The sequence below is a fragment of the Rhinopithecus bieti genome, unplaced genomic scaffold (genome assembly GCF_001698545.2).
Source record: "Rhinopithecus bieti isolate Rb0 unplaced genomic scaffold, ASM169854v2 scaffold_3615, whole genome shotgun sequence".
Classification (NCBI taxonomy): domain Eukaryota; kingdom Metazoa; phylum Chordata; class Mammalia; order Primates; family Cercopithecidae; genus Rhinopithecus; species Rhinopithecus bieti.
Genome location: NW_016804369.1, coordinates 1,420,323 through 1,442,726, shown reverse-complemented (window position 1 = coordinate 1,442,726; position 22,404 = coordinate 1,420,323). Strand labels below are relative to the sequence as shown.

Here is a 22,404-nt window from a genome sequence, read left to right as displayed (position 1 = left end):
CTTCCTTCCTTCCTTCCTTCCTTCCTTCCTTCCTTCCTTCCTTCCTTCCCTCCCTCCTTCCCTTCCTCCCTCCCTCCTTCCCTTCCCTCCATCCCTCCCTTCCTCCCTTCCTTGCTTCTTCTTCTCTCTCTCTCTTTTTCTTTTTTCTTATGCCACAGTGAAGGAACCAGCATTTTTGCTTTTCTTTGAGTGACTCATTGTATCTTGGAGAGCCGTTGCTATAAACTATGTGTCCCCAGAATTCATCTGTGGGAATCTTAAGCCCCAGTGTGATGGTGTAAGGAAGATGGGGCTTTGGGAGGTGATTAGGTCAGGAAAGCAGAGGTCTGGGAGTCCCCGGCCTCTCCTCTCCCACCATGTGAGGTCATGGCAAGGAGAAGGTGCCATCGACGGCTAGGAAGCAGGTCCCCCTCAGCCACTGCATCTTCTGGCACTTTGATCTTGGACTTCTAGGCTCCATAAGTGAGAAAATTAAGGTCTTTTTTTTTTTTTTTTTTTTTTTAAGCCATCCAGCCATGGTATTTTTGTTATAGAAGCCTGAGCAGCCTAAGACAGTAGGGTGGTGATGAAGGACAAGGAAAAAGTGGAGGATCCTGCTGGCAGCCTCTTATTTGGAAATGATTCATTTGAACAACCAACATCATAAAACCTCAGTGCTGGCTGGCTGGACCCACTCGACAGTGATCAGTTGTTTGGCAGATTTTAGAGAATGACTAAAGTTCGACTCAAGTAAGAATGCATATGATATAAATTCTCATGTTTCAATTTTTAAATCAGTTGCAAGATACTTTAATCTACATTCTAGGCAGCATGGAGGGTGAAAGGTAATAGCTGTGGACATCGAATTGCAGGATTTTTCGTGAATGAAAGCGTGGGAGCTTGTCCATGTTTTTTATTAACTTGAGATAATAAGAATCACTGCCAGTTTTAAAAAATATAATATGACTCATGAAAACATGACAACGTGTGCTTGTTGGGTGTAAATGGAGAAGTCAAGGCGTTTGTTCCTGGAGGAAGAACTAGTTGTCCTGAGCTGCCACCTCTGGAGCACTAGGGGTCACTGCAGGCCCACCGATGCCACGAGCAGGGTGCCCGCGTGCACCACGTTTGCCAGCTGCCTGTCCGTCCCACCGCCGGGCACGACCGCTCTCCCTGGCTGTGCACAAGAAAATGTTCGAGGGTCCAATCTCCAGGTGCCCCCTCTCAACCTCTTTGACCTGTTAAAACAATAATCTAGTGTCAAATACCATCTATATGGTGTCACATATTCTACGATTTGGGGTAATTTAAAATTATCTTGTAAGCCAAATACAGAAGAGTACCCTCCTGCTGCTGCGTTTATTTCCAGACCCAGAGAGCTCACTATTGTCCTCAGTCACTTTTCTCGAGACTGGAATCTCCTGTGATGAGTCAAACATTCGTTGACAAAGAACTGGTCATATTCCATCCCAAGGGAGTAACCCCCAGTGAATCCATTTCAACACCGAGCCCACACAGGCTTTCTGACAAAATCAAACACTGGCATGTAAGAATTGTTAGACGCAGGCTGGGCGCGGTGGTTCATGCCTGTAATCCCAGTACTTCGGGAGGCTGAGGCAAGCAGTTCACTTGAGGTCAGGCGTTCAAGATGAGCCTGGCCAAGATGGTGAAATCCCGTCTCTACTAAAAATACAAAAATTAGCTGGGTGTGGTGGTGGGCACCTGTAGTCCCAGCTGCTGGGGAACCTAAGGCAGGAGAATTGCTTGAACCCAGGAGGCAGAGGTTGCAGTGAGCTGAGATCACTCCACTGCACTCCAACCTGGGTGACAGAGCAAGACTCCGAATAAAAAATAATAACAATAATAATAAAAAGATTGTTAGAGGCGGTCTTCATAAAGACGTATGTGCTATGTGGAGGTGGGGTCTCTTCATCCCGACTTGCACTGGCTCATCTGTGGGGAGGGAAGACGACAGACAAAAGTGGCCCTTTACTCTTCTACCATGGAAATCTCCCACGAAGAAAGGCATACTGCTCAGCGAAGTTAGTTTTCACAAAGAAATTGGAGTGAACATCAAGTTAATTACTTGGGGAACTTAGGGGCTTTTATTAAGAGAAAAAATTGAGTTAGTCTAAGCCAGAAGTAGCCGCAACCTGTTATTTCAGTTCATGTGCTCACTCCCAGAGCACCTTTAATAACGTCTAAATTGGGCCATTGACAGTATCCTCAGACTTCAGCTTTGAAGCTGGTGTATACATTGACAAGCAACAACCTCTTGCGTGTTTACGTTCTCTTTGATGTTGGCAAACTCACCAAATTGCTGGATAAACCCTTTTCCTTGTTGGCCACTAAGAGCTCCTCCAGGGCAGGATTAACTCCCTGTGTATCCATTTCATAGACACTTTTTAATTTTCCTTTTTGGTGCAGTAGCAGAGGGGCTATTTTCTTCTTCTTTTTTTTTTTTTTTTTTTTTTTGAGACGGAGTCTGGCTCTGTCGCCCAGGCTGGAGTGCAGTGGCCGGATCTCAGCTCACTGCAAGCTCCGCCTCCCAGGTTCACGCCATTCTCCTGCCTCAGCCTCCCGAGTAGCTGGGACTACAGGCGCCCGCCACCACGCCCGGCTAGTTTTTTGTATTTTAGTAGAGACGGGGTTTCACCGTGTTAGCCAGGATGGTCTCGATCTCCTGACCTCGTGATCCGCCCGTCTCGGCCTCCCAAAGTGCTGGGATTACAGGCTTGAGCCACCGCGCCCGGCCTATTTTCTTCAATAATAATCGTGGGATGTGTACGTCTGATCTGAAGATCTCTGCAATGGGTTAATTGATTCCCTGACAAAGGCCTCTGTAATCTAAGAGCCCAGCCCTTCAAGTCCATTAGACACATTGATTTTAAGTGGACAAAAGAAATCAAATCATTTGGATGCTTAGTTCCGAGAAGTAAATTGATCTTTTTGACGCATGTCAAATGGACTCATTACTGGCTCGTGCTGCAGGCCACATCGATGCCAGTTTTCTCTTTTGTTTGAGGTCAAGTCCTCTTGGAGGGATGGGCAGGGACTGAGTCTGTTCCTGGGGAGGCCGATCTCTGGTGGGCCCCCCCTCTTCCTTCTAATGGTGTGCTGTTAGCCGAGCCCCACAAAGGGAAGGCCCACACCCTGCAAGTGGGCGGCAGAGTGCCAGCTCTCAGTGATCACAGAGGGAGGCACCCTCAACAGAGCTCACAGCTGCCCACACAAACCACGTGCTGGCAGATGGATTTCCAAGTCTGGCCTGGACCTCAGTGTCAGTCAACCCCACCACCTCATTCTCTCCACCCTAGAAAACACCACCAGCCCGGGACAGGGCGTGTTCTGAAATGGCAGGGTTGGGACTTGCTAGATGAGAAGTTAATACAGGTGTTCTTGAGAAAGAAGAGAGAGACCGAAAATCAGAGTAGAAAGTAGACACAGGTTCAGCATTCCAGGGGGCAGTACACACTCATAGCTCTGAACGCCGACAGGATGGCCCGGCATGTTGCGCTGTCTCTGAGCTGTGCAGCTCTTGTCCGGCCGGCCTCCCTGGACTGGGCCTGCGATTGTTCCTGCAGCCACGTGCATGGCACACGCAGAGGCCTCTGGATTTGGCCCAGTGGGAGGCAGAACAGGGGCCCCGTGGAAGGGATGGGAGTCTGGCATGCTACATTTTACCAGACGCACCTGTGCCTAGGCCCTGCCTCTGTGGCACTATTGGAACGTCAAGAGATCTTTCAAAAATGTGAATGAGCTCCTACAACTTCCCCGCTTGAAGCTTCACTCTGGCTTCCTGAGTCCCAACGAGGCACCTGCATCCCTCTGTCTCCTGCAGCTCCCCTGCACCTCCTCTCCCACCATGCTTTCCCTGGCTCACTGAGCTTCAGCCACATGGGGCTTTTTGCTCCTCCTTCCTTTGGGATGCCTCATGGCCTTTGCACCTGCTGTCCCCGCCGCCAGACAGTTGTATGACCCAGATCTGCACTCTGAGGATCCTTCTCGTGAGAGAGATCGTGCTGCTCCGAGAAGCCTTTCCCGACCTCTCCAAAGGGCAGGGAATTATGCTGCCTGAGTTCTTCACAGGTTCTTCCTGGAAGGATCTTGTTCTTTGGTGTGCTCGTTTCCTATCTGTCCCCATGGGAATAAAATTTCATCATGGGCTTGCTCACTATGAAGCCTCCAGGGCCTGGCCAGCAGTACACCCTGAATAAATGTGTGTTGAATGGAAGGAGGAACCCATATAAAACCCACTCCTCAGAGTGCCCCAGCCCAGGAAGACCCTCTCTTGGAACTGATGATACTTGTTCTCTGTAATATTCTTTAAAGACCCCAAGAGATCAAATACCAGCTCTCCAAGGGCATCCTTTGCCTTATTCCTGGTGCCTGGTGGAGGGGACAGAACACCTCATGTGTTCATTAGCTGGTGGTGGTTGCTGGTTCCTCCCTCCTTTGGACTCTCTTCATATCGTAAAATGAGCCAAAGCTTCGTCGTAGTCTCAGGAGCTGATAGACGTGTTTCCTTGTATCCCACTCCTGCTTCTGTTGGCAGCGATGAGATCAATACGCCCCGTATTGCCTGGAATGGTTCATTCTAACAAACAAAACCCTGAACCTCCATGACTTAACACCATGCCGTCTTATTTCTTGCTCACCCAAAATTCCATGTAAAAGAAGTGGCATTCCACATTTCAGGAACCAGACTCATTCCATCTTGCAACTCTGCCATTGCTGAAGGCTTGGGGGTTCTCCCTTGAATTTCTGCATTCAACTTGAAAAGGCGGGAAGAGACTTTGGGGGTTTCACAGGCTCCCAAACGCTCCCCCTGAAAGGGAGGCACATCCCTTCCTCCCAGATTCTTTTGGGCATAACCATAGCCACAATTAACCTTACGAAGGCGAGGGCATGTGGTCTGGCTGTGTCTCCAACAGGTAGAGGAAGCAGGGGTGAGGGAACATGCTTCTGTCACAGGCTCCAGTGCGTAGATGCATGCAGAATCCAGGCAGTCTTTTCAACAAAGGGTTTCCTGCAGATGCAGCCTTGCAGCTTCTCCTTGACCTCACCCTTGACCGAGGAACACTCAGGGACTAATCAGGTTAGAGGTACAAAGACATAATTAGTGCCAAGAAGTCCAGCATGTGACTTCAAAGCAGACTATTCAAGGCCTGCTGACCTTTCTGTATTGATCCATAAATCAGTAACTTAAGGCAAATGCAGCACCATCCTATTGGTCCTTGCAGAAGAGGCTGCTCTGCGAGGTTCACCTGAGAGTTACCTGGTGAAGACATGGGTCACCTGGGGAGTGCAAATATTTTGACTTTTTAACATCTGCTTGTGGAGCTCTGGGAAGAGATGAGAAAGGGGGAAGGACAGAGAGAGGAGAGTAAAAGTAGGTCTGAATTTTAGTATGGTTAACCTGGAAGAATCTAGAAGTTTGATGATTCACACAATAAAAATCAGTTTCTCCTACCATACTTCTTAATGTGATTGGTGGGGGACTTTGCTCTCCCATTGACTTGCTGGGCTGCTGGCTGGGAGGCCCACCTTGTAGCAGCTGCACCATATCCAATGGTCCACTCTGCTCCCAGGGCAGGGCAGGGCAGGTACAGAGTGAGGAGTCACAGGTGAGCTTTTCACTGCCCCACCAGAGAAATGACCCCCATGACTTCTGCTCACATTTAGTTGGTCAACTGCAAGGGGCTGAGAAGTGTAGTCATCCATGTGCTGGGAAGGAGAGAATGACAGGTCTTGGCGAACTCGCACTGTCCTCAAAGGCACAGCATGGATTCCGCAGAGGTGCTCCTTCTGGAAGGATGATCTCTTGCTGGCCTTACCGGGAAGGGTGTGCAATGTTCCCAGTACTTACAGTGCACTCAGCATCAGAAGGCTTTCCCCACTCTTGAAAGAGACAATTGATTGGACCAGGCCTTTCTATTTCCCAGCCATTTCACGAATTTTGGAAAATTGGGAAGAAAGGGAGTTTCAAAAAGTTTCTTCGGCATCTTCAGGAGGGATTGATCTGGTGGCTGTCGCTTCACGCCAAGGTTTCCCAAACTTCATTACTCACCATCTTCCCGAGTATTGTCATAGAGAGAGAAGATGGTGCCTGCACCCGTTATCAGTAGAGATTGCTAAATCCATTACTCATTTCCCATCTTCATAAACATACATAACTTGATATTTTTTAAACAAAATGCATCACCAAGTAAAAGCAGAGTGAGAAAACAAAAATAATAATCAAAATAAAAACAAATCGATGTTAATAGCTTGAGCTAGATGTTGTCATTGTGCAGAAAGAGCTTCCCTTTTTGTTTAAAAAACATTTGCAATTACTAAGAGGTTGTTCCAGAGTAGCTCAGGCCTGAACCTTTCTCCTGGATGCAATCAGAAGGATTGGAAGAGAATGGCTTCAGTTTTACAGGATGCCCCATCTTTAGAGGGCCTGCCAGCATCCTCTCATCCACCAGTGGCATAACCCCTGCAGTACTTGAATTCCAGCTGCTTTCTGCCTTTATCAACCCTCAAACAAAGTTGGCATTTCTCAAAAACTGCTACAGGGAATGCTTTTGTTTTATTGAAAACAACAACAAAACTGATTAGTGTAAAAGCCTTATCCACACAGCATGAACAATTAGTGCAATTTAATTACCGACAAAATTAGGCTTACAAATTGATTTATGGCCCCGCAGATGAAACACATATTCTTGGAGGAAAGCAGATTTCTTACAACTAACTTGAGAGAGACAAGGTGGGAAGTTGTCCCGGGGCAGGGGCTGGAGTTAGGGACCTATGAGCCCTCAGCATCCATCTCCAAGTCTTTCTAAGTTTTGCTTCCCCACAATTAGCTGTGCTAATTAACCAAAAAAGATTAGATGTACCAGGGAGAATGGCATACTGGAGAGAGAAAAAGTAAGAAGTCATTCTTGCATCTTATTTTAGCCACTGATTAGGTATCTGAAGTTGCAGCTTCCCAAAAAAGCTTCCATATCAAAGAGTCGAAAAAACTTTTGTTTAGCCAACTACGCATAATGAAGAAAACGTTTAACATTTTAGGCAGCAGCTGGAACTTGACAGTCACCTTTTGTCTTCACACTACAGATACAGAAACCTTTTGCAATGGCAAAAAGTTATTTGATGATAACAATTCAGGGGAAAAATTCAATCTGATTTAGAAAAACATGATTATTTTTAATGAAGAACAGGGATCACTTGTTTCTAGTCAATATGTTTGAGAAATGTTTTACAAATAGACTCAGTGTCACAAATAGATGATTTACAGATAGACTCAGATGAACTGTAGCGTTAAGGATGGAACCTGGATTATGCATTCGGTGCGGGCGTCAATTTTGACACTCAGAGACCAGGTGAAGTGTCCAAGAGATGAAAGCTCAGCTCTCTCATCACCCAGGTGAAGGAGAAAGGGGACCAGTGGTTCCAGCAGGTTTTCCGCAGGCCGGCAGGATCAGCATCGCCTGGAGCTTTTTAGAAATGGAGATCTGAAGTCCCACCTTGACCTGCCGAGTTAGCTCTGGGTGGGGGGCCCAGCAACCCAGGTCTAACACATTTTCCGATGACTCTCCAGCTGGTTCGAACTTCAGAAACAGTGAAAGAGACAATCTCTTCGGGTCTTTGCAGCCTTGACTGTTAGGAATTTTATAGGTGAGCAATACAAACAGAAAAGGCAACAAGTTTAAGAAACAGACAAAAGATATTCAGATAAGCAGATACAGAATAAAAGAAAAGAGCACATCTCAAAGGGCATGAACCCAGAAAGACAACCTTCTACAGAACAGCAGTTGCTTTTTTGATCTTCCTTGAAACTTTGAAAGCTAAAAACTCTTAAAGCATTGGTATATTTCTGCAACTACAGGCATACAGGATAAAAAGTCCACTACCCTCTCAGTCAGATGATAACGACCCATTTTTATTTACTGAGGCGAATTCACCTCGTTAGATTCAGGGGTTGTTGGTTTACAACATTCCTTAAAAATTCTGAATGCTTTTCCTCCCTCTGAGCTTTGATGGGGTTAATTTAAAGGCTCTCGTGGAGCAAAGCAGTCCTTGGTCTAAAATTTACAGGACGGTGCTTAGGGATCTTGATATGGGGATGTCTCAGTTGGAGATTCCGGGAGGTGTGAGTGAGAACCATGTCTTTTATCTTCTCAAAGCAATGTTGTCTTCTAATGGATCCATTTCCTGTTCCCAGTGAGCTCTGGGGAGCATACATGAAATGTTTCTAAGGACGCTAACTTGTGGGATCCTTCTGGGACGGGGCTTGAGGCCAGCATGACCTCAGTGTGGCGTGTGACTTCCTCACTCCGATCCCTGGGAGATGCGCAGGGCGGGGCGAGGGCCCCTCTCCAGCCATCCATGCGCTCTCCCTAGCGAAGAGCCTCAGGTGCCCCCGGGCTGGAGGACCTCCCCTGGGCCTGAGGTTTTGATGACGAGGGGAGGCCGTTGGCCAGCTGGACACCTGTTGGGAGAGTGGGTGGCTCCGTTCTCGGGGTGCCCTAGCGCTGGGAGCCCTCGCCGGCCGCCACCGCGCGTCCGCACTCGCAGGGAGGGTGGCAGGGAGGCTGGGCGTGGGGTGGCCAGGGGGAGGTGGGATTTACTTTGCGGATTGGGGCTCACAGCTGTCATTCCGAAAGGGTGGGGCTTTTTAAAAGCAGACAAATTTTTAAGGCGAAAGCCCCAGCCGGCTCCTGGCACCGTGGCGATCGCCTCCGTTCCGTTCCGGATGCGGTCCTTGCGGAGCAGAGCCCCCGCGCCGCCTGGCAGGAGGCAGCTGCGTTGCTCGGCCGCGTCCCCGAGCCGGCGGGCCCTCCTCCGCGCACATCTGGCCCGCCTCCCCCGGGCGCAGGGGGGAGCCCCGCGCCTTCGGAGCGCAGCCGTGCGCTCTGCGCGCGTAGATCCCCGCGAAGCCCCAGCCCGGGCCCGGGGCCGGGCCGGCCGAGCGGCGCCGAGGCAGCGCCACCGCCAACTTCTTGGGTGCCGGAGCGCGCGCGCGCCCGAGGCCCGAGGCGCAGCGGCCGGCCCGGATGGGGGCTGCGGCGCCAGGGAGGCCCGGGCCGCTCAGCCAGCCCGGCTACCGCCAGGGGGGGGCTCCGGCTCCTCTTCTGCCCGCACCCCGGGCGCCGCAGCCCCGCCACCCCGGCGCCGCCCGCGCCAGCGCCCGCTAGCCAGCCCCGGAGTCGCCGGAGCCCTGTGCCTGGAGGTGCCCCTGCCTGGGCCACCGGGGGCCACTCTTCGCTCGGGTAAACAGGAAAGGAAATACCCCTCGTGGATTAAAATTAAAAAAAAAAATCTGCTGGGGGCGAAGGAGGGAGGTGGGGTTTGCCTGCGCGCGTGTTGGACTCCAGAGAGCAACTCCGGAGCCCGCGCGCAGTCGTAGCCTCCCGGCCCGGCCATGGACTGGCGGGAGGAGGGCGCAGGGCGCCTGGGCTGCTCAGGCCCCTAGCCGGGCGCTCCCTCGCCACCAGCCCCGCTCCGGGCCTCTAGGGAACTGAGACGGTCTCTTCTTCGCCTGGACGGCGCCGGGGAGCGGAGGATCTGCGCACCGGATCTCCAGGATGTGCCCGTCTGAGATGGGGACGCTGTGGCACCACTGGTCGCCTGTGCTCATCAGCCTGGCCGCCCTGTTCTCCAAAGGTGAGGACGCCGCGGCCACCTGGGCCCGGGAACTAACTTCGCCTGGAGTGAGTGTGTGGGAGTGTGTGGAGGGTGGGGGCGGCCGGGAGAGAGGGCTTGTGTGCATGTGTGTGGTGTGCGCGCGTGGGAACGTGCGCTCCTGCAGCAGCCAAGCTCCTCAGACGCCCCTTGGCCGAAGGTGCTTGGCCTGGAGCACTTGGGTGGGAGGCCGTAGGTGAGACTGCTAAGGAGCCGAAAGGAAAGGAAGGCTGTTTCCTGAAAGCCTTTTCCGTAAAGGGAGGGGGCGGGAGGACTGTTGAGAGGAAAGGTGGCCTCTGGAGGGCTGAGCCGGCTGTCGGGGGAGGGGATTGAGATGACCAGGAAGATTTCTGGCATTTGAGATTGACTTTCCCTGGTGGCACTGACCTATTTGGAAATAATTTTGGAGCACTCCTGTTGTATGGGAATACTATTTTGTGTATTATAAGCTGCCAAAAATATAGCCTGGGGGGTGGCTCTGAAGAAGGGGGCTGGGTTTCTCCAGGTCTGCCGCTGTGGAGGTTTGGGCACAGGGTCTGGCTCTCACCCTTCTGTAGGGTGCTGGGAGCAGCGGCCCCGCAGGGTGCACGTGGAGTTTCAGCTACAAGTTGTGACCCGAGTTATCCCAGCGGGGCCCTGACTTGAAGCCCTGTGTCAAGGCAGGAATTTCCTCAATGCTGCCTCTTGTCTTCTGCCAGCATCCCTGTCTGTCATGGGAAGAGCAAGTTTGGAAGCTCTGGACAGTCATTCTAACTTGAAGAGAAATGGTGTGATTTGTGCGGGCGATTCTTTCTCATGATTGGCCTGGGCTGTGTGTGTGGTTCCCCCGCCCGGTGCCCCTGTCCTGCAGATAAACACACTGGGAGCAGAGTGAACCGTCTCGGCTGTCTCTAATACGTGCTGCAAGACCACTGGACCCGTATTTTTCTGCAAAGATTTTTGAGATGAGATCGCTCTCAGAAACTTCAAAGCCAATTATCATGCACAAAGTCTTTTAATTACATGAATTGTCTGTTTTCTGAGTTCTTCCAGAATCACTGAGGTTATGTTGCTTTGGATCTGATAATAGATGAAGACAGTTCAAATGCTGAGTTTCTGTGCTGGTTCGATTTAGAAAGAGGAATTTACGTTCACCCTACTTCCCTGTCTTTGAAGTGTGGTTGAGATGGGCTCATGTTTCCTAATTATGAGTGAGAACAGTCCCTGGAATCAGAGCTTTCTGGATTTATAATGTGCACAGGAAACCATAGAAAAGGTTGATGAATTCAATGAACCTGACTCAGGCAGACGTGAGATTAAAAAAACCAAAATCCACAGCAACAACAGCCCAGCATTTTTTTTTTTTTTTTTTTTGGTTGGTTCTCACTTGGTTTTATAATAGGTCTAGACGCCTTTGTGTTTATGCTGCAATAACAAGGTTGTATTAAGAAAGGTACAGAATAGCTGGGGAAATAGGACCTCACTATTGTGTTTTTTCACTGTCTGTTACTGATTTCTTTATTAGACTGAGCAGTGTTGAAGACAATTGTATTTCCCCTGATACTTGTGAACTTTTTCAACTGGGAACACTGAACATGTCCTTAAATGAGGTACTCTGTGATGTGGAAGCCTCTTTACTAGGTGGCCAAAAATTAACACGTAAAATGTTATGATAAGCTTAGCATATGACATATTTTGTGTGTTGAACTTAAAACAAGTCAGCCAGACAGTTCAAAAGTGAATCGGTTCTGTGTGGAGACTTTGTAAGCAATTAGCAGAGTCTGAGCACATGGTAGATGATTCAGGATTAGTCACAATATGTCAAAGAACAAGAAAAAAATTAACACCCCTATTAGCAAATTGTATAAAATGGAATTTCATGATGCAGATATGATTTATAAATTCAGGGACAGGGCCATTATTTTCCCAATGTATTCATATCACCTCCCTCTAAGATTCTCTGATCACTTGAAAGTTGTCACCAGCTTGCAATCAAGTATGGACTGTATTTAAAAGGATTTTAATTGGAAGTAAACACACACACACACACACACACACACACACACACACACCCCAAAGTGCCTCATTTGTCTGGGGCTGATTGAAAAAGAATATTATCAAGTATTAAATACCTGTTTCCACATAGTATCATTTTTACTGTATTGTCTTTCCAAATAGGAATTTTTGAATGAAACAAAATACAGATTTTAATACCAGGTTAATATGCTCGAGCCTTACATGTTTATATTTCATGAGCAGAAAATGATTAGTCGTAGAACAAACCCACCGTCTTGTAGACATTTTTTAAAAACAAATAAAAATAAGATTTTATTGCTTGTACTTCTATGCCCCTAGGACCTAGAAAGTGTGGCATGACACACACAGTTTCCCCAGTAGCCTTGTCCTATGGCCCCTAACTTTCCTGGAGAATGGCCTTAAATGTTTAAGGTCTGGCTTTGCTGGTACCTTGATGTAGTTTGCAATGGTGCCAACCTGCAGATGAGTTTTAATGCATTACTATGAACTCTGTGGGAGGGGGCAGGTGTATGGAGGGTGGGCTGAGAAGAAAAATTAGTGAGGAGATTATAGATGGGCAGAGGACAAGGTGATTTTTAAATACAAAGTCAAGAGGGTTGCCACATTTAGGTTGCTTGTTACAATCCTCACGTGCATCCTTCCCAGTTATGTTCCCTTGCACATGCTGGTAAGAAAGAAGCAGAGGCTGAGAGACCTGCGACATTGCGAGCGGGGCTGTGACACTGTCGTGGTCCCTGTGCCTATGGCGGTGCTGGGCACGTGCTCTGCCTGCTTCCAGCTGAGTGTGGCCAATGGCCTGGGCAGTGGGCTTCTCTGTGTAGAGCTTCTAGCCTCTAATAATATGCTGCAATGGGTGTTTCATACTTGGTAGTATTCTTTTTCAATTAGCCCCAGACAGTTCAGGCACTTTGCATTGTGTGTGTGTGGTGTGTCTGTGTGTTTACTTCCAATTAAAATCCTGTTAAATATAGTTCATATTTGATTTCCAACTGGGTGACAACTTTCAAGGGATCAGAGAATCTTAGAGGAGAGGTGATATGACTATATTGGGACGTGAACTGAACTATCCCTAAGCTTATAAATCATATCTGCATCAGGAAATTCCATCTGACACAATTTGATGACACTGAGGTGTTAACTGGGTCAGAGCGAAGCTTCTGGATAGGAGAGTACCACCCCTTATTTAAGGAAGCTGTGGGCCAAAAAGAGCTTCAAAATACAGTGATAACTTCTTTAGGGGTCAAGGACTTTTTGGGAGAGGAAAGAATATCAGAAGGGAGCCAGTTTTGGGGAAGAGAGTGACTTTTTGCTTACATTCAAATTCTGTCAAATTAAAAGGACAAAGAATGAAGAGACCACTAAGTTTTGTTTTGTATGAATTAAAGAGTTAAAATATGATTTTATTAAAAATACTTATGTGCATAGAAAGGTAGAATTCCAAGTTTGAGGATCTGTTTAACTTAGTTATATTCTAAGAGCCAAGAAAAGTGAGTAAACAACAAAATTTCAAAATATTTTACTATAGAAGCTGTGCTACACAATATTTAGAATTTATCAATTTTTCTGTTAATCCAGGTGTTGTCCATCTTTCCACCCATGCATTCACCCATCATTCCACCACCCATACATCCACCAGTCCATCCATCCATATCCATCCATCCATCCATCATCCACCCATCTGTCTGTCCATCTACCAGTCCATCCATCAATCCATGTGTACATGCATCCATCCATCCATCCATCCATCATCCATCCATCCATCCCTCCATCCATCCATCCATCCCTCCATCCCTCCATCCATCCTTCCATCCATCCAATCATCATTCCATCCTTCTATCCACCCATCCTTCCATCTATCCAACTATCATTTCACCCATCCATTCATCATTCCATCCATCTGTGTATTCATTCAACAAATATCAAAGGCCACATGCCTTCAGTGAGCACAGAGCTCAGCAGGAACTATTTCCAAGTGTTGTGAGGACACAGGGCAGGTACTAAAGCGTCCTTAGGTAGGGATGTTTAGTGCCAGTCATTCTTCTAGATGTCAAAGTGCCTCACACCATCGCTCCGTTGCTTTAAATTGTAAGCTGAAACCTGGGCAGTTGCATATTCATCAGTCCCCTGTTTCTTCGTTCCCTCCTCTTTCCTATTTCATAACAGTAACTGCCTTCTGAGCACCAATGATGTACCCCATACCGTGCTGGGCACAGGGAGTACCATAGTAAGGAAAAGCCCAGGTTGATATGGTTACCATTCCCAGAGAACTTGCCATTTACAGGAGAGATAGGGGCACATGGGAATTACACAGAAAAACGTAAAGTTAGCACTGTGGGTGTGCTCTGGAGGATGGGGCGAGTGTCTCTGGATGTAGATACTTTGGCAGTTGACTTAGAGTAGCTGGGAAGACTCCCCTTGTCCGAAGGATAGGCTGGCATTACCGGGTAGACTGGGAGGAGTCAGGACTACCCAGGTGATCCACATAATCTCCCATCTTGAGTCTATCAAGAGACTGGGACACTGGGGACTCACGAGGACAGTGTGGCCAGGAAGGTTGGGGAGAGAGCCCTGCGGATTTCGGGACTGTGTAAAGGGAGAGGAGAGAAAGTGCTGGGTAGAGCTGGGGTGGGCAGAGGTCAGCACCCTCTTTCACTCCCAAAATTCTCCAGGTGGATGACAGATCCCACAGTCACTGTTTCATAGGCCATGTTGAGGCAGTTTGTCATTCTTTAAAGGTAGAAGGAGGGCAGGATGGATTTTAACTTCTATACAAAGTATGTATATGTTCCCTGTGGCTGCTGTAAAAAGTTGCCACAAACATGTGCCTTAACAGAATTGCATTCCCTGCAGTTCTGGAGGCCAGAGGTCCAAAAGCAGCATCACTGGGCAGAAACTGAGGTGTCTGCATGAGGCACTGGGGGATCCTTCCTTGCCTCTTCCAGCTCCTGGCAGTGGCTGCAGTCCTTGACTCGTGTGCAAGTGGCTTCAGATCTCTCCCTGCCCCTCCTCACACCACCTTCTCTTCTGTGTGTCTGTGTACAAAACCTCCCACTGCCTCCCTCTTAGGAGGATACTTTGCATTTCAGGACCACCCTAGTGACCCACATAATCTCCCATCTTGACTTAGTCACGTCCCCTTTTAAAATTTCCAGAGAAGGTAACCAGCATGTGCAGATTTCAGGGATTTGGATGTGAATATCTTTTGGGGGAGTGCACTTCTGCCTTTCACAGGGTTGACATTCTTCAACTATTTTCTGTCTCCTCTCCTAAATTTTAACTTCTTCTAGGGGACAAAAAATAGGTATTTTCTATCTCTGATTTCTCTCCAGTATTTTTAGCTTGGTGCTTTGGACATTGCAGGGCCTCCATACAATTTTTAACTGTGCGCCTAAGACTGTGAAATATTGCTGGAGAACGTTTACCTGACAGTGCAGTGGCTTGATGCTGCCTTTTCCAGTAATTCAGAGTGCTGCAGGGAAAACTTTGGTCAATAATACCAGCTAATTTTTTGAGTAATTGCTGTATGGCAGGCACCGTGTGGAGTGACTTATTAAGATAATTTTTTGTGAATTTGCAGATAAACTCAATGAGGTAGATATGTGTTGTACCAGAAGTTGAAGTTCAGAGACGTTAAGTAACTTCTCCAAGTCATAGCAACGTAAAAGACAGGCAGAGTCTGAATTCTGATGCCAGAACCCATACCCCTGGCCATGCTGCTGACTTCTGATAATTATATGGAATAACTAAAACCAGGCGGTTTGTCAGACAGAATTGTTACATGGTGCCAGGCTTGCTGGGGGCTGAGTGAAGAGAGATCTTGAGACCATTTTAGTTTTTAGCTCAGAGCCTGGTATACAGTTGACCCTTGATATTTGTTGAGCAAATGAATAAATCAACATCATGTTATTTAGTTTTCTCAGCCTTAATTTTTCCAGCAGCAACCAGAAATAACACCTGAAAGGGATTAAAATAGAGATTTACTTCCGAGACCACCAGGGAGGTTGAAAAGATTCTCTAATGGTGTGGAATGGTTTGGTTATCTCTTAGGTCAGCTTCTTTTTTGTTTTTTATTTTTGTTTTCCTCCTCCCCCTTCTCCGTAGGTCAAGCTTCTTAAAGAACTTGCAGACATGCCCAATGGACTGTCTTCATGATCTATTTATTCATCGACGTCACTAACATATGTGTAGGGTCCTGGGCAGGGAAGAGTAGACATGGCCTCTGGTCTTCCAGGACCAAAAGTGTAGGTGACACATTAGTGGTCTCTGGGAAATTATAAAGAATGAGGAAGAGGCATGCAGAATGAAGACACAGACCCTTCCTGTTTGCAGAAGGAGGATGCTTGATGCTGTGAACATATGCATTGTTGATTTTGATATTTGATGCCAGACAGCACACTTGAATGAATTGTGGAAATGATATGGTAGGGCCTCTTACAAAAGGAAGAGGAAACCAGCATGGATTTGTTGTGACATGGGACCAAAGACTCAGAATATTTTCAGATGACTTTGTCATTTATTAAAAAAAAAAATCTGCTGTAGGAAGAATTAAGGGGTACATGCAGCAGTCAGAGGCCAGGTGCTTCCTTTACCCCTGTCCTTAAACACTGGTTTCAGGAGTCACCCAAGGTGCACCCCCTCCAGAAATTAAGAATTGATAGAGAAGGAAGGCCCTTGACCTTAAAAGTAAACAAAACTGTGGCATGCACCTGAAAAGTGACTGAAGTACATAGTTTTAGAGCAGATCAGTCAACAGTTACAAAGGTGAAAAAGATGTATTTGAAAGAGAATTCAGATAGCCACTTCTCCTCCCTTAGGAAGTAAGTAAAGTACATAAATGAAGGGAGATTCAGATGTACATTTGAAAAGACAAGAGGTTCGAAAAAAGTGTTTAACTTTCAGTAACATTAAGTTGTTCTTTTCACGAGAGCGACATTAAATGTTTATGTTTATGGGAGTCTCCTTCTGCAGATTCATTAAGAAGATGTCTGTCAGATTTCCTTGTTGGTATTTGTTTGTTTGCGTTTTGGTCAGGAAAGCTATAGTGGTAGATGGGAAGATGCGTCGGTGATAAAATAGCCTGCTGAGACTCAAAGAGTGTTTGGCACCTCTCAGGATACTGTGGCAATAAAGTACTTTGATATCAAAACAGATGGCGACATTGCCCTGCCTGCTCACATTCCCTGCTGCCCTGGCCTCTCCTCTCTTGTGCAGATGGACACCTGGCAGCCACTGCCTCTTGAACAGCAGAAGGCACGAGACAGTAAAGTCAAGGCCAAGCATGATGGCTCATGTCTGTAATCCCAGCTCTTTGGGAGGCCCAGGTGGGAGGATCACTTGAGGAGTCCAGGAGTTCAAGACCAGCCTGGGCAGCAAAGCAAGACTCCATCTCTACAAAAAACAAAACAAAACAAAATGAACCGGGTGCGGTGGTGTGTGCCTATAGTCCCAGCTACTCTGGAGGCTAAGGTGGGAGGATTGCTTGAGCCTGGATGTTGGAGGTTGCATTGAGCTGTGATCATGTAATACACTCTAACCTAAGTGACAGAGGGAGACCCTGTCTCCAAACAAGCAAACAAACAAACAAACAAAAAAGAGACAGAATAATCAGCTTCCTGACTTTTGATTTCAAAAGCTGGTATCCAGCAATAGAGAACAGATTTGGAAGAACCTATCCTCCCAGGCATATGGTTTCTCAGCCTTTCTCTTCCTCCTTCACTAAGTAAATTTTTTTTTACTAGGGGAAAGGGCAGGAGAATTTGGAGGGCAGCTTAGATGCTGGCGGGCTTTTGAGCTGCTCTGTGCCACGTCACTCCAGTGACAAATTAAAAGTATACTAGATTGACTTCGTGGATATACTGGGGGAGCCACAAATGAAGACACCCTGTCCTAAATTGCCTGGAGAGGAAGCAGAAGGAATGTTTGCATGAGGTGACCAGGCAGCATGCCTGAGCATGGCTCAAGTAGCAGAAACTTTTCCTGGCAGCCAGGGCTGTGCAGACATGGCTGAGGAAGCCCAGTTGGCCCGAGGAGGCCTTGTGGTCAAGACCAGGGAGGCACACACCGCAGTCTGTGTGGACTGACCCCAGGAGACCAGATGCCATTTGTACCAATCACAAAGCCCTCCTGGTTGTGGTGGTCACTCTGAACCTCTCAAAACTTAGAAGTGATCCCTGAAATCATTGGGTGGGGTGGGAGTGTGGCAGTATCTACAGAGCTTTGTTTTGCTACTGGATGGAATGTGGAATGAAGACAGAGATTTAAGTAATGTTACAAACAAATGATTCAGTGCTGTATTCAGTGCTTACTGATGCTGGGCACTGGGATTGGCGCTCACCCCAGCGCTGTTGTCCACACAATGGTAACGTGTACCTGGGTGGTGCTATGCTTTGGTGGATTCCCAGCAGCTCAGATGGTAGCAGATGGCGTGGTGTCAACCTTGAGCATGTTCCAAGGAGACCCCAGGACTCTGTCCCCAGCCCCACCCAGGTGAACATTTGCACAGAGGCTGGCTGTCCAAACAGATGAGCTACTTCATGCAAACCTCAGAAGAGCAGCTACACAGAAGAGGTGGAGTGGTAAGGACGTTGCATAGCAGAATTGTGACCAAAAGCTCTCCCGAGGACAATCTAACATGTGAGACAAAGGGGATATTGCCACATGCTGAACGTAGGTCCCACACACTGACTTGGGAGGTACGAGAGGGAGGAGTTTGAGAGGAACACATGTAAAAAGACTTGAAGATTTGTATGAAAATAAGCTTAGTAAGAGTTGACAGTCATGAAACTGCCAGAGAAGAAAAATGAGAAACTACACCAACAGGGAAGGTGTGAGCTCTGTGGGGTGTCTTGTCAACGTATCTTATGGAAGCGGAGGCCTGGAAGGCCAGGAGCACTCATGAAGAATCACAGTTTTATCATTATGGATGTGGAATGTCCTCGTGCTTTATCTTGATTCCACACCATCAGGACTCTGTTACGTGAAGCTTCAAGTTATCTTAAGAGACTTAGGAGTCCAGGGTTGTGCTGATTTTAGATGAGGCTGACTCAGGGCCTTTAAGGATCCCACCAGAACCTGCTTCATCGCTCTCCACCTTTCAGCCCCTGTCTGTTTCTGCTCTACTGGTGGATAGGCCTTGATATGGCTTGGCTGAGTCCCCACCCAAATCTCACCTTGAATTGTAATAATCCCCACACGTCAAGGGTGGGATCCGGTGGAGATCATTGAGTCTTGGGGACGGTTTCCCCCATATGCTCCCATGGTAGTGAATAAGACTCACAAGATCTAATGGTTTTGTAAATTGGAGTTCCCCTGCACAAGCCCTCTGCCGGCCACCATGTAAGATGTGCCTTTGCTTCTCCTTTGCCTTCTGCCATGATTGTGAGGCCTCCCCAGCCATGTGGAACTGTGGGTCCATTAAACCTCTTTCCTTTATAAATTACCCAGTCTTGGGTATGTCTCTATTGGCAGCGTGAGAACAGAATAATACAGGCCTGGACAGTGTGATGGACAAATGACTTCACACCCAGCCTCAACTGACACTGCTGGGCTTAGAGAAGGCTTCCTTCTCGTTGCTGTGGGCGAGCCTCGGAATTGGCTCTGTAGGGCCTGGAAGTCATGCTCCCCTTCGATCCATCCACTGAGGGATGGGAAGGTCTGCAGCAAGGGTCAAGTGCCCCATGGCAGGAGGGCTGGACCCAGGGCAGGACCAGGTGTGGCTTCCAGATGTGTGAGTGAGGGGCTGAACAGAAAATAGGGCTGCTGTCTCAGCTGACTCAGTTCACACAATTATAACTTTTAGGATGAATAAAGTATTGTCACCATATTGCATTGGCAATGGATGGATGATATCAAATCCAGAGATTGTGCTACATTGGTCTCCTTATGCTGAAGGGGAGAAATAGAAAATTTTAACTCATTCAGAAAATGAGAAACCTAGACCCGTTATCATGGCAAGTAATATTGAAGACACTCCATGAGTTTGACTTGGAAAAGGGATGACTTCTTTTAACTACAGAGGTGTCTCCCTTTTGAAAGAAGGATGTGCCTGCCCCTGTGGCTTCAGATGGCAGAAGCAGATCCAGCAAGAAGACCAGAGGAAGGTCCTGTCAATGAACCGAAGCTGAGCAGGGTGGGGAGGGAGGGTGGGAGAGCTTCTCACTCAAAATAAATCATAATCGTGATTTTTATTATCATTGATTGAATGCTCATTTTAGGCAAGGCAGGGTTCTAAATGTACTTTCATTCACTCATGAAATCCTTACCACCATCCTTTGAGTAGTGGCATCTCCATTTTACAGAGGCAAAAATTCAGGCACAGGAACTTGAAATAACTAGCCCAAGTCAGCAAAAATGAGTGCTTAGGCCAGTCATGGTGGCTCACGCCTGTAATCCCAGCACTTTGGGAGGCCAAGCCAGTCAAATCACGAGGTCAGGAGTTCAAGACCAGCCTGGCCAACATGATGAAACCCCGTCTCTACTAAAAGTACAAAAATTTAGTGCGTGCCTGTAGTCCCAGCTACTCAGAAGTCTGAGGCAGGAGAATCACTTGAACCCAGGTGGTGGAGGTTGCAGTGAGCTGAGATCGTCCCGCAGCACTCCAGCCTGGATGACAGAGTGAGAGCCTGTCACAAACCAACCAACCAACCAACCAACCAACCAACAGACAGAGTCCTGAAAACAGGCGCCGTTATACGAACATAAGTCAGGCCACTTCGTAAGTGTGTCCATTTTGAATGTCTCCAAGCAAAGACTACAAAGGCGTGGACAGCCCAGGGTTCTGGGCTCCTAGTAACAAATTGTAGCATCTCCAACACAGCTGCTTGTAGCCATAAATGATGGGGGGATGATGTGGCCTGCGTGTATAGAGATTGTGTTTGAGTTAAGTAATTCCTATGGCCAGGGGAAAAAAAATCCAGATTTTACAGTTATGCAAGTGCATTTATGAAAGATATGGAACATCCATAAAGGTAGTAAGAAAAACCGAGGAGGAGGAGAGGGAGGAGAAGGGAAGAGGGGAGGAGAAAAAGAAGAAGAAATATCCTTTGGCCCATCTGTTCACTCAGATCAAGCCAGAAAAGCAGAAAGCTAAGCAATTTGACTCACATAACATTCTTTAAATTGAATTATACTTTGGCATGAGGTTATTAGACAGTATTGAGCAATAGTCAAGAAAGATTGGTAGAAATGGTTTAAGAATATTGTGTATTAAACACAGATTTTTCCTCTTCTAGGACATGTTGGAAAAACTTTTCTTGGGCTTTAGTATCAGGAGAAAAACAGCTGCATTAATCCTGGGAAACAGCTTCTACTTTATCCAGTGAGCACTGTGAATTTTATAAGCGGTCACATGTTTGGCTTTCTTTAACTTCTAGGACCCTCAGAGCTACATTTGCTATTTGTAAGGATGGGCATTTAAGACATGCCTCCTGTGAATACGTTTTTTCCTTGGCTTTATTTTATTTTTCTATGCTTGTTCTGGCTGTTTTCTTGCCTACTTAATTCATCCCATTGCGTTTATTTTTTGTGAGCTACTTCAAATTATTTTTGAAATGAGAAGTAAAAAAAGAAACAATTTTACTACCCAAAGATGACTGCTTCCCATTTTGATATATTTCATTCCAGTTTTTCTATGAACTTTTAAGCCAGTTTGGTTCACTCTGTATCCGGTACCTGTAATTTGTTTTCAACCTTTTTGAGTTCATGTGTTTATGTAAGTATTTCCTCGTGTTTAAAAATGTATTGTGAATATAAATTTAATGTCTGTATCATGGCTTCAAAGTTTCTATGTTTGCTGGACAATTACATAATTTGTACTTTTCTACTATTATAAGAAATAATTATCTTTGTGCATAATTTAAGTTTTGAGTTATTTCCTTAGATAGACTCACAGTTACTTAATCTCTGGGCCAAAAAAGTATGAGGAGAGCTTTTGCTGCCAAGTTCTTTCCCGAAAGGGCTGCACAGTTTTGCACGGATATTAGCCAGATTTGAAAGTATCCAGTCTGCTGAACCTGATGCTCTTAGCAATGGCGAGTGTCAGTTTCTGCTGCACCCAACAGCATTTACGCAGTGCTTCCGTGTGCCTAGAAAACTATGCGGAAGTCTTCATGAATAGAGTTCTTGCTCTTTGAGGATGTTCCTCTCAAGGCTCCAGAACCCTGTTTTGGTCAGAGTGTGGTCCTTTGCCCTGAGATGAGTTGGCTCTTGAGGGGTGAGGGATTTGAGTGGATGAGGTCACTGAGTCCGATCAGTGAGGAGGACCCACAATTGCGTGCAGCAGTTTCTTCCAGGTATGCTTTCTGAAGTGGGCCCCAGTGAGAGGACGTCGGTGGACAGACGACGGGGAGGTAAAGAGACTTTGGCTTCAAGGTTATGAGGAAGAAGGAAATGCATTTAAAGATGGAATGGCAAGGGTGACACTGAGTCACCGGGGAAGAGGAAACTCCTCCAGGACCTGCTGTTTGGGCATCGCTGTTATCAAGCAGTCAGAACAGCAGGTTTCTCTATATTTTCATCTGGAATGAAAGTTCCCTGATTCGGTGACCTCCATGGAATTCGGGAGGCCCCCTGCTGCCTTAAAACTTTCCCGTTCAGTCCTAGAATCTATTTGGTTTGAGTATTTTATCTTCAACAGGAAACATCAGAGGTATGAGGAACCAAGCATATGAATCTGTTTATTCAATCATTTTTGAGGACAAATTATAAACATAATATGATAGTCTCTGAGGATATAGATATGAA

At 47.0% G+C, this 22,404-nt stretch overlaps 1 protein-coding gene across 1 annotated transcript in view; it reads left to right on the top strand.

Moving 5' to 3' along the window:
• Positions 1-9,220: 9,220 nt before the first annotated feature.
• TMEM132D (transmembrane protein 132D) overlaps positions 9,221-22,404 on the top strand; it is an 865,119-nt gene continuing 851,935 nt past the window's right edge. Inside the window, exon 1 of the mRNA XM_017867541.1 lies at positions 9,221-9,630. Coding sequence (XP_017723030.1) covers positions 9,552-9,630 — 79 coding nt within the window. The 5' untranslated portion in view covers positions 9,221-9,551. The remainder of the gene's footprint in view (positions 9,631-22,404) is intronic.